Raw genomic sequence first — 16,456 nt, forward strand, 5'->3', positions numbered from 1 at the left:
CCCTACCATCACCCCCCACACCCACCGGCTAGAGGGGGCAAATCTATGTCGTCCAGCTATTACTCAGACAGGTAAATCAGAACAACAGAATTATTAACAGAGCTGGAAGGGACCTTGGAGGTCTTCTAGTCCAACCCTCTGTTCAAGCAGGAGACCCAACACTCTGCCAGACAAATGGCTGCCCGGTCTCTTTTTAAGACCTCCAGTGATGGAGCGTTCACTACTTATGGAGGCAACTTCCATTCCACTGGTTAATTCTTCTTGCTGTCGGGAAATTCCCCCCTTAGTTCCGGGTTGCTTCTCTCCTTGATGCGTTTCCCTCCGTTGCTTCTTCTCCTGCCTCCTTCGGCCGCTTTGGAGAATAGCTTGACTGCCTCTTCTTTGGGGCAGCCCCTGAGAGACTGGAAGGCTGCTATCCTGTTCCCCCTGGTGCTTCTTTTTCACTAAGCTAGACAGACCCAATTCCAGCAACCGTTCTTCATCGTATGTTTTAGCCTCCAGGCCTTCAATCGTCCTACCTGCTACTTCCTAGTAGTTTATGGAAACTACAATTAGAGATGGATGGGCCCTCCTGGCACCAGGCTCTGAGCAGGTGGCACCCAACTGCTTTCCATCCAAGGGGTAGTAGACCCACTGAAGGGGCAGCCGGAGGCCGGTTCTAGGATCCCTCCAAGCGTTCGCCCCGGGAGTGGGGGGGAAGATCCAGAGGCCTCTGGCTGGCCGGTCATCCTCCTCCCTCCCTCCCTCCCTCCCTTCCCGAAAGGCTTCCTGCCACAAAAGAGCCCATTTCCTGTCCCCCGTCCTCCGCTGCCCCGTTGAGATGGAAACGGAGCCGGTTCCTGCCCAGAGCAGAAGGGAAACTGGTGCCCCAGACAAGAGGGCTCGCTTCCTGGATTAGCATATATTCCAATATATTCCTAACAATAGTAATCCGGTCTCTTCCACGAGGAATGACGAGGCAGAAAGGCCCAGCAGAGTTTCTCACAGGGGTAATATTTCTCCGTCTTTCTCTTTAGCTATCTGTCTATATCTAATTCTATCTCTCTTTCTCCCTCACACCTCTCTCTAGCGCTCTCTCTCTCTCTCTCTCTCTCTCTCTCTCTCTCTCTCTTCCTATATCTCACATTCATATCTATTTATCTATCTTTTTCTATCTTCATTTCTCTCTCTCTTTCCCTATCTATCTGTCTTTATCTGCATCTCTCCTATTCCTCTTTCATTTCTATTTAACAATCTATGTTGTTCTGTCTGTCTATCCATCCATCCATCTCCTATACCTATCCATCTCTTTCTCTCTTTTCTCTTCTCTCTCTCTCTCTCTCTGTCTGTCTCACATCTATCTCTATCTAATTTTAAAATCATCCATCTCCTTGACAGAGGGACTCTGGGTGGCATACATATTAAAATAAAGCCATTGCATAAAATTTGAAAGGCAAGGATGAATTAAAACAGTTTGAACTTAATTAAAGGGAACATTAATTAAACGTATTCCCTCTCCATCCTGCAAGGCCCCGGGAGTGCCTTTCTCCAAAGCAGGCCCAGATGGCCTCTCTGTCTGCAGAGGGACAGGTCTCCGCGCTGAGTTTCCAGGCTCCAGCCTGGCACTGCCACGGCCCCTGGCAGCCGGGCACCCTTTGGTCGGGGCAGAGCGAGCGAGCGAGCCGGAGCCAGGGGCCAGCCAACACAAGCATCAGCCGCTCCGTAAGTGTGCGAGGAAACCTTTTCCTCTTTCCTCTCCTATCCAAAAGGTAAAAACATTTTCCTGACTAGGGCACTGCAGAGAAGCTGCCCGCTTTGCACGCTGCTCGGCCACAGGAGGGTCTGCGCCCCGCAGGAAGAGGGCGGGGTGGGGGGTGGGTGCTGGGCACGAGCGGAGTTCCCTGGGGCGAGTCCCCCCAAAGCACCCCCTCCCTGCCCTCAGGAATCACACCAGCCGTCACAACGCAGAACGCCAGGCCTGTGCGACACACACGCATCAGCCGAGCAAAAGGAGAAAGGCTGCGACAGGCTGGGCTGGCAGATCCTGGTTTGAGATGGGGGATGCCAGAGTCACACAAACAGGCTGGCCCCAACCGACAGCCTTGCAGGTTATGGCTCTCGAGAGGGAACGTTCCAGAAGGGAGAGCCTAGGGGCCGTGGAGCAGAGAACGTGGCGCCTCAACTACCCTCAGATTCCTGGGCTGCAAAACCCAGCCAGGTCTCCCCTCTCTGGGAGGTTTCGGAAGGAATACGTTTCTTGGGCTTCACTCTTGCACTCCACAAGTGGTGTGTAGTGTGCCGAGCCACGTTTGTGGAAAGCCACGGTCAATTAGGGCCACGCAACAGGTTGAGTCATCAACTGCATGATAAACAAGGATGCTGTATGATGGCTTAGCACCCTTCTCAGGGGACAAGGGATCCAAAACCCAGCTTCTTCTAGGAGTGAATGACTAGGAAGAAGGAGATTGAGGGAACTGGGTATGTCTAGCCTAGAGAAGGAAGGGAGGGTGGGGGGACATGGTAGCAGCCTTCCAGTATCTCAGGGGCTGCCCCAAAGAAGAGGGAGTCAAGCTATTCTCCAGAGCACCAGAAGGCAGGAGAAGAAGCAGTGGATGGAAACTAGTCAAGGAGAGAAGCAACCTGGAACCAAGGAGGAGTTTTCTGGCAGGGAGAACAATTAGCCAGTGGAACTGCCCGCCTCCAGAAGTTGTGGGTGCTCCGTCACTGGAGGTTTTCAAGAAGAGATCGGACATCTATTTCACCAGGATGGCACAGGGTTTCCTGCTCAAGCGGGTGATTGGACTAGAAGACCTCCAAGGTCCCTTCCAACCTATTATTCTCTGAAGCTCTCCCTCCCTGCGGCCATGTCTGGCTGCAATCCAGCTGTCTTCAGCCCCGTGGCCAGCGATGGCCTCCCCCTTTGGCTCACCAGACCACGGGGCAGGGTGCACTTGGGGGGGGGAGCTGGGGAGGCACCCTCCTTCCTGGCATCAGCTTTGGCCAACCGCCATCCCTGCCTTCCCCTGCCAAGGAAGAGTCACAACTGCATCAGCTCTTTCCAGTTGATGACGTGTGCCCTGACCAGACAACCGCCAGTTCTCGCACCCGGTTTTTAGTGGGGGGGGATGTGTGTGTGTGGAATCTCTGCATGCTCTTCTTTCACAGCGCCTGGCAATCGCGCTGCTCAAAATGCCTGAATCGAGCTGGCCCCAGTTCCAGCCTCTTTTCCCAGCGATGGCCGGGCTCAGCCCGTCAGTTCTTCCGTGGTTATTTATGACCGCAGAAATTCGAAGCGACAACGCTTGGAGGCTGGAGCCCAACAAGGATTTTCAGAATCAACACTCTCCAAGTGGATTAAACTTCTCTGCCATCACCAGTGAGACATTCAACCGGTAGAGTAATGGCCTGCAACTGAAGGAGTGTTGAGAATGGCCATGAAGATGACTTGGGAGCAGCTTGGACCCAAACCAGCTCACAATCCAAGAATGCCAAACCCAGCAAAGAAGGATGTGCTAATCGGGTGCAGCTTTCCACAGCCGGGTGGGTCCTTCCCCGATGTCGGACTGCCAGACCACCTGGCCTAAACCATGTCTGAGCCCCAGCCAATCAACACGGTTCGGCCTTGCTGGCTTCCAAGAGTTAAGTAAATAAAACAATCCATCGGAATAGAGCTGGGAGGGACCTTGGAGGTCCTCTAGTCCAACCGCCTGCTCAAGCAGGAGATTCTAGACCATTTCAGACAGGCGGCTGTCCCGTCTCCTCTTAAAAGCCTTAAAAGTGATGGAGAGGCTGGCAGGAGGCCCACATCAGCATCTCTTCACTAGTAAGTACAATTAGAGATATACGGTAGGATGGATTTATTCATACTTAGTATAAATTAAGAGAGCCAGTTCGATCTAGTAATTAAGGCACCAGGCAAGAAGCCAGGAGACAGAGAGTTCTAGTCCTGTCTTAGGCATGAAAGCCAGCTGGGTGACTTTGGGCCAATCACCAGGAGACGGGGAGTTCTAGTTCCTTGTTAGGCACGAAAGCCAGCTGGGTGACATTGGGCCAATCAACAGGAGACGGTGAGTTCTAGTCCCGCCTTAGGCATGAAAGAAAACTGGGTGATTTTGGGCCAGTCACCAGGAGACGGGGAGTTCTAGTCCCGCCTCAGGCATCAAAGCCAGTTGAGTGACTTTGGGCCAGTCCCTCCATCTCAGAGAGCTGCTGTTCTGGGGAAAATAGGAAGAGGAAGAACTGTTGGATGTGTTCACCACCCCTGAGTTATTTATAAAAATATAAAAAGGCGTACTGATAAACTGCAGTTATGACTTATTTGGCTGCACAAGCAAACCCCTCCTCTCCCTAAGAGCCCTGGGGGCACGGGGTGGGGGTGGGGGCAGCACCGCAGGCTACGTCTGCTGACTGCCAGCAGCTTGGCAGTTCGATCCTGACGGGCTCCAGGTTGACTCCTTCTGAGGGTAACATGAGGATTCAGATTGTTGAGGGCAACAGGCTGTCCCTGTAAACGGCCTAGAGCAGCGTTTCCCAACCTTAGGAACTTGAAGATGCGTGGACTTCAACTCCCAGAATTCCCCAGCCAGCTATAGCTGGCTGGGGAATTCTGGGAGTTGAAGTCCACGCATCTTCAAGTTCCTAAGGTTGGGGAACGCTGGCCTAGAGGGCTGTAAAGGCCCTGTGAAGCGTATAGGAGCCTAAGTGCGGTTGCTGTTGCCGTTGTGCACGCTCTAACACAACATTTTAGAAGGGAGCAATCGCTCATCCTTTGGGGCTCCTGGATCCCCAAAGCGTGGATCGCAACCTTCTTCTTCACCCAACCCTTGTGAAAATCCCTCCTCGATGATTCAAAGGTATTTGGTTTCTTCCTAAAAACATTCCCCTTCTCTCTCACTTAACACGCAGTGTTGCTTTTTTTACACAGGACGTACCGTGCAATCCGGGCAGAGCCACGGATCCTATCAGGGGCGGCGTTTAGGAGCAGGGTCCCCGGGAGGCCAGCAAGCGTGGCCCGCTCGGTGGGGAAGCCTCTGCCCCACTCGCAAAAGCAAGCAAGCAGCAGGAAGGGCCCAGAAACGACAACGCAGCCTCCTCCCAACTGCCCTCAGTTGCTGCCCAGCAGATGCAGTTCTGAAAGATGCCATCCACAAGGTATCAAAGGAAAAGCAGCAGGTGGCAAAGGAAAAAATCCTTGTTTACCAACACTCCCACCCACAATGACAGGGCAAGCTGCTCAAGTACAAACAGAAAGTAACCCCCCTCCTCCTCCTCCATTTTGGCACTGATGATGTTCCCTAGTTGGGACGTGAAATGTCTGCAAGTAAACAGCCCAGCTCAGAGAGCACCAAGGACCCCACAGTCTTCCTCCTCCTCCTCCTCCTCTTCCTCCCTTCTAGCACTGATGATGTTCCCTAGTTGGGCCATGAAACGTCTGCAAGAAAACCACCCAGCTCAGAGAACATCAAGGACCCCACAGTCCTTCCTTCCTTCCTTCCTTCCTTCCTTCCTTCCTTCCTTCCTTCCTTCCTTCCTTCCTTCCTTCCTCCTCCCTTCTAGCACTGATGATGTTCCCTAGTTGGGCCATGAAACGTCTGCAAGAAAACCACCCAGCTCAGAGAACATCAAGGACCCCACAGTCCTTCCTTCCTTCCTTCCTTCCTTCCTTCCTTCCTCCTCCTCCCCCCTTCTAGCCCTGATGATGTTCCCTAGTTGGGTCATGAAACGTCTGCAAGGAAACCACCCAGCTCAGAGAGCACCCAGGACCCCACAGTCCTTCCTTCCTTCCTTCCTTCCTTCCTTCCTTCCTTCCTTCCTCCCTTCTAGCCCTGATGATGTTCCCTTGTTGGGTAATTAAGTATCTGCAAGAAAGCCACCCAGCTCAGAGAGCACCCACAGTCCTCCTCCTTCTCTTCTTCCTCCTCCACTCCACAAACCCCAGTCCCTCCTTGCACTGATGATGTTCCCTAGCTGGGTCGTGAAACGTCTGCAAGGAAGCCACCCAGCTGAGAGAGCAACCGGGACCCCTCGTCAGTCCAGCCCTGAGCTACGGAGATCCCTTCCCCATGGTAGGCCTTTGCCTCACTTGGAACACTTGCAAATGCCCCCCATGGGAGAACAGCCATCTCTCCCCCCCCCCTGCAATCCTTCACACGCTCTCCCTGCTAATGAAGTCCCAAGGCAGAGATGCCTGTTGAGGTCTTCTCCTTCCACGCAGCTGTGTTACACACCAGAGTTGTGCCCAATCCCGCCCTCAGCCACCTCAGCTCTCCGCCTTGGGGAAGAGGGCCACTGCCTTTTCATTCACATCTCTCTCCCTATATATATATTTTCTGAAACAGAAGGCTGGGAGTAAGAAATGCATCATTTTGGTGCTAGGAAGCTATCTCCCCAAAGGTCAGGGAAAAAACGATAAAGAATTTTTGGAAAGGCTGGAAGCCTTATATAGACTCTTTGCTGACAGAAGACAAGGCTGAGGGGAGGATTTATGGATTTGGGGACTGAAAAGGTTAAGGAACGAGGGGAAAGTGTGAGGCGGCAATTACTGGAGAGGAAAAAGGGCAGAGGCCAAAATTCTAGCCCTGCTTTTTTCCCTGCTTTTCCTGTTTATACTTTTATTACATTGCAAAAGTCTAACAATTTTTTTATTTTTTTTTTAAAGAAAGACAATGGTCGCCCTGGGACGTCACAAGGAACAGCAGCACCAAATAATGTTGTTCTGCTTTGACTGTGTCCTCTCGCATTCATGGTTTTGATTTTGCGACCAAAATAATGCTTTTATCTTTTTATTATTCACCTTATTCCTAGCTCAGGGGTGGGCAACCTCGGCTCTTTTATGACTGGTGGACTTCAACTCCCAGAATTCCTGAGCCAGCCACGCTGAGGGGAAAGGGAGAGGATTCCAAGCTGAGCCGTGCTGGCTGAGGAATTCTGGGAGTTGAAGTCCAGGAGTCATGAGGGGGCCATAGTTCCCCCATGCTGGCTCAGGAATTCTGGGAGTTGAAGTCCACGAGTCATAAAAGAGCCAAGGTGGCCTACCCCTGTCCTAGCTGGAAACCACCTTGTGAGATATACAGGAAGCCCTTGACTTACGACCACAGGGGAGTCCAAAATTTCCATTGCTCAGCGAGACAGTCGTTAAATGAGTTTTGCCCCATTTTACGACCTTTCTCGCCACAGTTGTTCAGTGAATCACTGCAGCTGTTCAGTTAGCAACAGGCCCTGGGGACCCCCTGCTGTTTAAGACCAAAGTTTGTTCTCCTGTTAGATCAATTCTGTAGATTTGCAATAGGGAATGCTTTGGGGGGAAGAGGGGCGTCTGGCCTTCCCAAATTGCCCCTTCCTCGATTTATGGTTTCCCTCCTTATTTTGTTGTTTTATTGCCTCAGTTTCCCCCATGAAGGCAAAGAGATGCAAAGGAACCTGAACGCAGCTTCTCTTACTTACGCCTGAGCCCCCCCCCAATCTTCCCCAGATGGAGGAGCCCATCCCTTTGGCTGGGTGGGGGCCGCCTTCCAGCATTCCTTGGAGAGAGTCCCACCAGACACCTGCTGTTTAGTAAACATGGCCCTCGCCAGCCCTTCTGGAGGGCACCTGGTTGGAGAAGGACGTGTCCGCAAGGCAGAGGGGAACCATCTGCAGGACCTCAACAGAAGCCCCACAGCTCTCTTCATCCTGGGGGGGTCTCCTTTGCTGCCCTCTGAGCTAGGTGGGCTTCTGGCAGCCTCTTCATTTCCAAGCTGGGAGACATCAGCATAATGAAACCCCTGCAAGAAAAGCACCCAACGTAGGGAGCACCAGGGACCCCGTAGTCCTCCTCCTTCCCTTCTCCTCCTCTTCCTCCCCTCCGCAATCCCCCCTTTCTTCCAGCACTGGGGATGTTAGCCAATTGGGCCATGAAACATCTCCAAGGAAACCAGCAAGCGCAAAGAGCACCAAGGAGAACAGGGTCCTTCCCTTCCTTCTGGGTCCTCTCCTCCTCCTCCTCCTCCCACCCTCTTCCTCTTCTCTGCAACCCCCCCCCTTTCTACCACTGATGATGTTCCATAGTTGGGCAATGACACGTCTGCAAGAAAACCACCCAGCTCAGAGCGTCAAGGACCCCACAGTCCTCCTCCTCCTCCTCCCTTCTAGCCCTGATGATGTTACCTAGTTGGGTCATGAAATGTCTGCAAGAAAACCCACCAAGCTCAGGGAGCACCAAGGACCCCCCCCCCACACACACACACACAGAGCTTAACCCTGAGCTACAAATATTCTCTTGATGCCATCCGCAATGCTGTCTCTCCAGAGCACCCAGCAGGATCCGGCCCTGCCACCCACTTCCATGGGTCCTGTTCCACTCTCCAGCCGCGTCCAGGGGCTCTGCCTACAGTCGTGTCAGAAGCAGCACCCACAAAGGCCCCCCCTCGGCCCCTCTCTCTCAGGTGCTCTCTTAACCTGCTTCACATCTGTGGGGGACAGCTGGGAAGCGTCCCCTGCGGCTCCGAAGGGAGGGGCTTTCGGAGTGCGCAGCCCCTCCCCTTGGACCACTGCTCTTTTATCGCCACCTTGACTGGTGCTGACGTCCTTTCCCCCCCCGCCCCCCCTTGGGCTAGCTAGGCAGCAATGAAGGAGCTGAATTCCATCCCCAGAAGACTTGGGGACAGTTGGCCGAGAGGAAATTGGGCAGCTTAGACTCTTTCTGGAAGGGCAGAGGGATGCCTGCAAGTCACCTTGACCCCCAGCAGCAGGAGGTGGGCGCAATCAGAGTGTGTGTGTGTGTGTGTGTGTGTGTGTGTGTGTGTGTGTGTGTGTCTGGAGGGGGGTGATTGTGATCCTGACCTGGCTGGCAACTGAGCTACTCACTGAACAGCTGCAGCAATTCCCTTAACAGCTAGAAAAGTGGTAAAATGGGGCAAAATTCGCTTGTCTCCCTTAGCAACCTAAATCCTGGGCTCCAGGGCGGTGGTGAGGTAGGTGGACGGCTCCTGGCCAATAAAACACTGACCTCTACACTCCAGGCTGAGCCACCGAGCCTGGCCAGCAATGGGTTTTGTTCACTTTTTCCACCCCACCCCAAATAAACCACTTTTGGCACCGGGTGCTGCCGAACTAGGATCTGTGCAGTCCTTCCACCACCCTGTGCCGGGGGACCCTAAAAGGGCTGACTTAAACCTTCCCCAAAGAAGCCTGGGCAGCCAGGTCAGCAGCCCAGGGCCTAACTCAGATCCAAACTATTTAGAGGACCGTGGCAGGCAGGGGCGGGCGAGGGGGGTGGACGGATGGGCACGTCCGAATTTGGACGGATTGGGTGGGGGGAGGTCCGAATTTGGAGAGCACAGTCCCACCGAGAGGCGGCTGTAACCCTACCCCCTTAGGCAGCGTCACTTGATCCGTCCTTTTCTTGAAAGAGAATCCGTTCTAGATTAGACAGAATAAAATTGCCTCTTCGGAGGATTTGGGACCTCAGCAGACAAGCTTGTCCTTGGGGTGGGGTGGGGGGCACAAAGGCTCTTCCCTCCAACAAAAAAAGGTTGCTGGGGGGGGCAAGAGGGAGGGGGGCTTCCGAGCTCAGCTGTTACTCGATTAACAGGGGCTCCAGGCAGGAGGTACAACATAACCCATAAAAGGCAGAAACTGGCTAACTGCTGCAAAGACGCCTGGGGGCTTCCATTGGCGGTGAATTTTATCCTTTTAGCTTTTAACGCCCAAAGGCTTTAATGCCTTTAACCTTTTACTGTTGCACATTATTATTTATGTCACTTGATGCTGCTGGTCCTCCAGTTACAACAGTTCATTTACTGAAACAAGTGACTTATGACCGCTTTACGACCGATGCAAGCCTCCCCAGGGTCACATGATCAGAATTCAGACGCTCGGCAACTGGCTCATCTTTATGACGGTTCGCAGTGTCCTGCAGTCACGTGATCCCCTTTTGCGACCTTCTGACAAGCAAAGTCAGTGGGGAAGCCGGGTTCACTTAACGGCCGTGTGGCCAACTTAACCCCAGGTCGTAAAATGGGGCAAAACTCACTTAACAACTTGTCTCCCTTAACATCGGAAATTTTGGGCTGAATTGTGATTGGAAATCAAGGACGACCTGTAGCGAGATGGGAAGCACGTAAATAAAATAAATAAATAATAAAATAAAATAGATTTTAAAAAATAAAACAAAATGAAATAAAAGACGCTGCAGCAGAATTCCAGATGTAGACAGAATTACCCAGGGAGACTATTCTCGGATAAATAGATACAAGACTACAGCCTAATTTTCCATGAATTTGCAGACATTTGAACGAGAAGACCCACCTACAACCAGAGGATGGGGGTGATTTTTAATAGAATGAAATTCACATTTTAGACAAATTAGACACCCCCACAAAAAGACCCAGGCAGTCCTCAGAGACAAACTACAAAACATTTGGAAACTTCCCCCACGTGGCTCAGATGTGGCACAACCAACTGCAAAAAAGCTGAGACAGAAGCCAAAATATCAGAACTAGCCAGGATTGTACAGATTCTTAAAGACACTCGTCATTTACAGCTCTCTGTCCCGGGGCTCACATGCGACCATCCGACAGGCAAAGTCAATGGGGAAGCCAGAAGCCACTTAACAACCGTGTGATTAAATTAACAACTGCACTGATCCTCTTAACAACTGTGGCAAGACAGACCGTAAAATGGGACACAGCTCACTTATCAACAATGTCTGGCTTAGCAACCGATTTTGGGCCCAACTGGTCTAGGACAGGGGTCTGCAAAGTGGAAAACTTTAAGACTTGTGGACTTCAATTCCCAGAATTCCTCAGCCAGCTGGGAACTGAAGTCCACAAGTCTTAAAAGTTCTCCAGGTTGCAGACCCCTGGTCTAGGACTACCTGTAAAAGTTCCCCTTCTCTGAGGAGGGGGTTGGACTAGAGCAGCGTTTTCCAACCTTAGGAACTTGAAGATGCGTGGACTTCAACTCCCAGAATTCCCCAGCCAGCGTAGCTGGCTGGGGAATTCTGGGAGTTGAAGTCCACGCATCTTCAAGTTCCTAAGGTTGGGAAACGCTGGACTAGAGGACCTCCAAGGTCCCTCCCATCTCTAGGGTTCTAGGTTCTACAATTTACTGGCCTGGTTATCGGAGGTACACAATGCCCACGTTAAAACAATTCCAGTGAACTCTGGGGCGCTACCAAATTGTGCCTAACAACACACATACAACCTGAGAGAGTTAAAAGTAAGCTTGCCCAGCTTTCAGACCAGCAGAAGAGGCCAGGCCCTCCAGTCCTGAAGCCCGCCGGGTGGGAACCCACGGGCAAGCCAGCTCCGTGGCTGCTCGGGGCTTTGGAACTCCCTGCCAAGAGAAGTTAGGCTTGGCACGCTTCCTCTCCATTATCCTTCCTTGGCAGGCAAACGTGTTTGGATCCCTGCTCCCTGCCTTGGCAAGGGGCGCTGTGTCTTACGCCAGGCTCTTCTGGCGACGCTCTGAAGGTGGGTCCCATCGCTCGCTGGAAAGCGGGCAGATCAAGTCAATTAAGAAATGGAAGGCAGGGCGTTTCAGCCAAAGGGCTGCAGGGAAGACACAACGCACAAGAGTGCTTAAAACGGAGCTCTCCAAACTTGGCAACTTGGGGACTTCAACTCCCAGCTCTAACCCTAACCCTAACCCAGGGGTAGGCAACCTGGGCTCTTTTAGGACTGGTGGACTTCAACTCCCAGAATTCCTGAGCCAGCCACGCTGAGGGGAAAAGGAGAGGTTTCCAAGCTGAGCCATGCTGGCTCAGGAATTCTGGGAGTTGAAGTCCACGAGTCCTAAAAGAGCCAAGGTTGCCTAGCCCTGCAAACCCTAACCGCTGTTTGGAGACCTCTTGCTTAAACGTCTGTTTCCCAGCCTGGATCCGGCCAGGCCTTCCCGCTTCGGCCACAACGCACCAGACGTGAACCTCCTGAATTGCAAGAGGAGCTCAGCTCAACCTGCACTCAGGCCGGCTCGGTCCTCCTCTTCCTCCACAAACCGGCCTCCCTTTGCGGTTACCCACTCTGGCCTTTTCTGCCTGCAAGGGCTTCTGCGCCAGCTGCCTGCTTCCAAAGCAGCCACCAAGCCCACGTCAGATCTTGAGGACCCGGCCTGGGCGGGGAGCTCCCCCTTCCCTCAAAGGGCGGAAAGCTTCCAGGTGTTAAGAGCTGGGAAGGGAGGGAGGGAGGTGTGTGTGTGTGTGTGTGTTTCACTGGGGATGTTTGGCAGAGGGTGGACAGACCGGCGGGACCCCCAGGTTGGGAATGGACAGACCGGGCACAGCTTGGGAACCGCTTGCCCGCCTCTCTTTCCCACGCTCCCTAAGCCTCTCCCGAGGCCAGGTTTCCTCTCGCGTTGCACAAACAACACACCCAAACAACACACCGCACTCCCACCGCACCTGGCAGGGTTGGGAGGCCGCCGGGGTTTCTTCCCCGCAGCTTTCGGCCGCTTTGCAGCAGGAAAAGGCGTCCCGGCTCCAGGGGGCTTCGGAGGGGGGGAGGCCGGAGGCGCCCAGGAAGCCCCGCTCCGAGCGGGCGGCGGCAACTGCCAGCGCGGACCCCGGCTGGGCGCCCCACTTGCGGCCCCGGGGACCCCCCGCCTCCTCTTCCTCCCGCCGCCCCGCCGCCCGGGCAGCCCGAGCCACGCAGGGCGAGGAAGGCGGCCCTGCAAGCGGTGCCAGCTGGGGGGGGGCTCTGCCCGACCGGCGGCTCTTCCCCGGCCCTCCTGCGCCGCCTCCCCCGAAGCCCCCAGACCCTCTCCGGGCGCGGCAGCCCCCCCCGCCCCCGCCCCGCCGGACGCCCGGAGCCCCTCCGCGCTCGCTCGCTCGCTCCCTCGGCCGGCCGGCTCCAAGCGGGGCAGAGCTCCAGCCCCGGGGATTCTGGGCACTGGAGTCCGCCCAGGCGGGCAGGGCAGTCCGCAGTCAGCCATTAGGCGGGGGATTGTAGGCACCGGAGTCGGCCCTGCACACAGGGCACTCTGGGAACTACAGGTACTCAGCAGGCAGCGCATTCTGGGCATGGGAGTCCGCCCGGGCAGGCAGCGGGTTATGGGCGCGGGAGCCCACCCAGGCAGGGGGCTATGGGCGCGGGAGCCCACCCAGGCAGGGGGCTATGGGCGCGGGAGTCCACCCAGGCAGGGGGTTATGGGCGCGGGAGTCCCCGCGGGAGCAGAGGGTTCAAAAGCGCCCGCCCCCCACCCCGGGAGGCTCCGGGGAGAGGCGGCCCGGGGGTCCCGGCCTGGGGGTCCCTGAAGCCGGGAGAGGCCCCTCCCTCCCCCCCCCGCCCGCCCCCCGCTCACCTTCCAGCGTGGCCTCGTCCAGGTGCGAGCCGGGGCTGCCGTCCGGACGGCCCGGCGGCGGCAGGAGGAGGCCGCAGAGCAGCCCCAGCGCGATGCGGCCCCACAGCGCCATGTCGCCGGGTCACCTCCGCTCCCGCATTAGCAGGCGCGCCCGGCCCGGCCCGGGGCGGCAGGTGGAGACGCGTCCGGTGCAGCTGCGGCCAGGTGAGCCCCTCCCGGAAGCGGCGCGCCCTCCCCCGCCCGCCCGCCCGCGTGGCCCGTCCCCTCCTCCCCCCGCCGCGCCGAATGGTCTCTCCCGCCCCGGCGCCCGCGCACCAAGTCCGGGCGGGCGCCGGGGGCGGGGCCGATCCCGCCCACTCGGCCCCGCCGGCCAATCGCGACAGGGCTCGGCCGCGGAGAGAGCTCCCGGCCGGCAGCGGCCCCTAGCGGCAGAGGGAGGCGCGCACGCACGTGGAGACGCGTGCAGCGGACCCCCACCCCCACCTTCCACCGTGGGAATCTCCGGCTCCGGGTCAAGTGCCGCTTCGCCACCGCCTCCGCTTCCAGGCGTTTCGTAAGGAGCCTTTCGACGCGTGTTGTAAGCTTCGCACGACGCGCAGACTCGCGAGCCTGTGGGCACGCAGATTGGGCGAGTTGGTGATTGAGGGGTAGGGAACAAGAAGAGACGGGACAGCCGCTTGTCTGAAATGATATAGGGTCTCCTGCCTGAGAAGGGGACTGGACTAGATGACCTCCAAGGTCTCTTCCGTTATTCTCCTATTATTATTATTACCGTGCTCCCCTCTCCGCCCGGTCTTCCTTCCTAAAATAAACCGCATTTCCCACTCTTAAACTCCGCACCCGGGGCTGGGGGGGGGGGAGAGGTGTGTCTCCCACTTCGGCAACTTTAAGACTTGCGGAGTTCAACTGTTGGGCATCCATACACGTGTCGCTGGAAAAACCCCGGGACGAAATCGGGCTTTCGCGCCGTCGTCCGTAGGCACGGAAAGAACGCCCCCTTTCCTTCCCCTCTGTTGGGGAAAACCCCACGGAGGACCCGCCCCGCGTGGCCGTGAGAAAGCGCGTGGCTCGGAAGAAGGAAGTCCCGGAGCTGCTTTTCGGCTGCTCCCTTGCAAATGGCCCTCGGCCCGGATCTTCCCCCCGCCGGCCCAGCACTCTTGCCCGGGCGGTCGGGGCTTCTGCAGCCCGGGCGCGGCTCCCAAGGCTGGAGAAACGCCAGCTTTGAAAGCAGGATTTTGCTAACAGGAGAAAAAACGCGTCTAAAAACGAAAACAAGAGCGATGCGTCTCCTTTTGCGGCTTTGCCCGTGGATGAAGCCTTGCAGAAGAATTCCGAGAAAGAGCTGAGCGGATATTTGAAGGGATGGTCTGTAGATGGCCTCCTGTGTAAGCAACGTAGGAATAAGAAGTCCCTGATTTACATTTAGTGGCCATTCAGAGTTACAAGGGCACTGAAAAGGGGACATGATTGTTTTTCACACTTACAACCGTTGTGGCATCCCCAGGGTCACATGATCAAAATTTGGACGCCGAGTCATATTTATGACAGCTGCGGTGTCCCTTTTGAGACCTTCTGACAAGCAAAGTCAATGGGGAAGCCGTGTCACTAGCCGAATAACTGCAATGATTCACTTAACTGTGGCAAGAAAGTAAAATGGGGCAAAATTCACTTAACAACTGTCTCACTTAGCAACATAAATTTTGGGCTCATAAATTGAGGACTACCTGTAAATGGCCAGTGATGCACTTAGCTTCAACACTTGCCTCCCGCAACAACAGAAATCCTTCCTTCCTTCCTTCCTTTATAACGTAGTTGGAAGGGACCTCGGAGGTCTTCTAGTCCAACCCCCTGCTACAGCAGGAGACACTTTACCATTCTGGACAAATGATTGCCCAATCTCCTCTTTAAAAACTCCGGTGTTGGAGAATCCACAATTTCTGAAGGCAAACTGTTCCACTTTTAATTGTTCTCATGTTAGGAAATTTCTCCTTAAATCCAGGTTGCTTCTCTCCATGATTAGTTTCCATTTTTCCTTGTCCTGCCTTCTGGTGCCTTGAACATCTTTTTGTTTTTACAACCTTTATGTAGCCGCCCATCTTTCAGCCAACTCTGGGCCGCTCCCAAGCAAAGATTAAAAGACACATAAAATGGTTGTAAAAACTGTAAAACGCAACCAGTTAAAACATAAAACGTTAAAACCAAGAAATACCTGGGACCCATCAGTACTAAGGTGCCATCCTCTAATCTTCTCCTTGGGGGGAAACCCAGGTCTGTAAGGCCATAATGGAGGAGGCCAAAGGGTGGAGGCTGGACTTGGGGGGGGGAGGGTCTATGGGGCAGGGGCTTCCATGGAAAAGGCACCTTCCCAGCTCGTATCAGATGGCAATATTTGGGGGAAGGGACTAGGAGTGTGCCCACCCTCTCTGACCTGCTAGGTCAGATACAGGTCCTGGGGGGGGGAGCAGTCCTGCAGGTAGCCTGGCCCTACGTGATGTGGGGCTTCGAAGGGGGTCAGGCTGGGAGTGGTCTTTATGGGCCTCTCTGCCCCAACCCCTCCCTTCTGTCCACAGGTTGGCTGTCTTGGGGAAGGGGCCCCTTTGTTCCGGCTTTGCGGCCCTGGCTCTCCCTCGCCCCGAAATAGCAGGGCCCTCCCGGAGGTGCGCTGCGGCACAAGGAGCTGGTGTTTTTGGGGGGGGCTGCGTGTAGGTGACCCGCACATGGGCAGAGCCCTAAAGGCGGCGAAGCCCCCGCAGGAGGAGGGAGGTGGGGCGGGGGAGTCCAAAAGACCAGCTCGGCGGGCCCCTCCCTTGAGGAGGGTGGATCAGGGCTTCGGGGCCCCGAGGCTTCCCCGCGCGGGCCTGGCCCTCGTGCCGGCAAACCCGCCCGCTAGTGGAGAGAGCCGCCCGTCTGGCAACGGGAGTCGGGGCGGCGGACAAGCCCGTCGGCGACGCAGAGCTGTCCCCGCCCTTCCCAGGCCGAAACGCCCGGGGACCTCAAGAGATGCCAGGCGCGGCGGCGGAGCGGAGCAGGGCGGCGCCTCCCGTCCAGGCGGAGGGAGGGGGGCGCTCTCCCGCCTCCTTCCAGAGACCCCGGCCCAGACCTCACAGCCCCTGCCTCTATTTCGTGTATTCATTTCCTTGCTTTTCATGGGTGTAACCCAGACACACAAACACACGCGCGCACACACGCAACCCCCTAC

At 55.6% G+C, this 16,456-nt stretch overlaps 1 protein-coding gene across 6 annotated transcripts in view; it reads right to left on the minus strand.

Moving 5' to 3' along the window:
• The window catches only part of STIM1 (stromal interaction molecule 1), a 68,521-nt gene extending 55,032 nt beyond the window's left edge, over positions 1-13,489 (minus strand). For all 6 annotated transcript variants that reach the window (XM_083362382.1, XM_083362380.1, XM_083362381.1 and 3 more), the window contains exon 1: positions 13,258-13,489. In XM_083362382.1, the coding sequence (XP_083218508.1) occupies positions 13,258-13,369 (112 nt within the window). In that variant the 5' untranslated portion in view covers positions 13,370-13,489. The remainder of the gene's footprint in view (positions 1-13,257) is intronic.
• Between the last annotated feature and the right edge of the window lie 2,967 nt (positions 13,490-16,456).

The sequence above is a fragment of the Vipera ursinii genome (assembly GCF_947247035.1).
Source record: "Vipera ursinii genome assembly, chromosome: 4".
Classification (NCBI taxonomy): Eukaryota; Metazoa; Chordata; class Lepidosauria; order Squamata; family Viperidae; genus Vipera; species Vipera ursinii.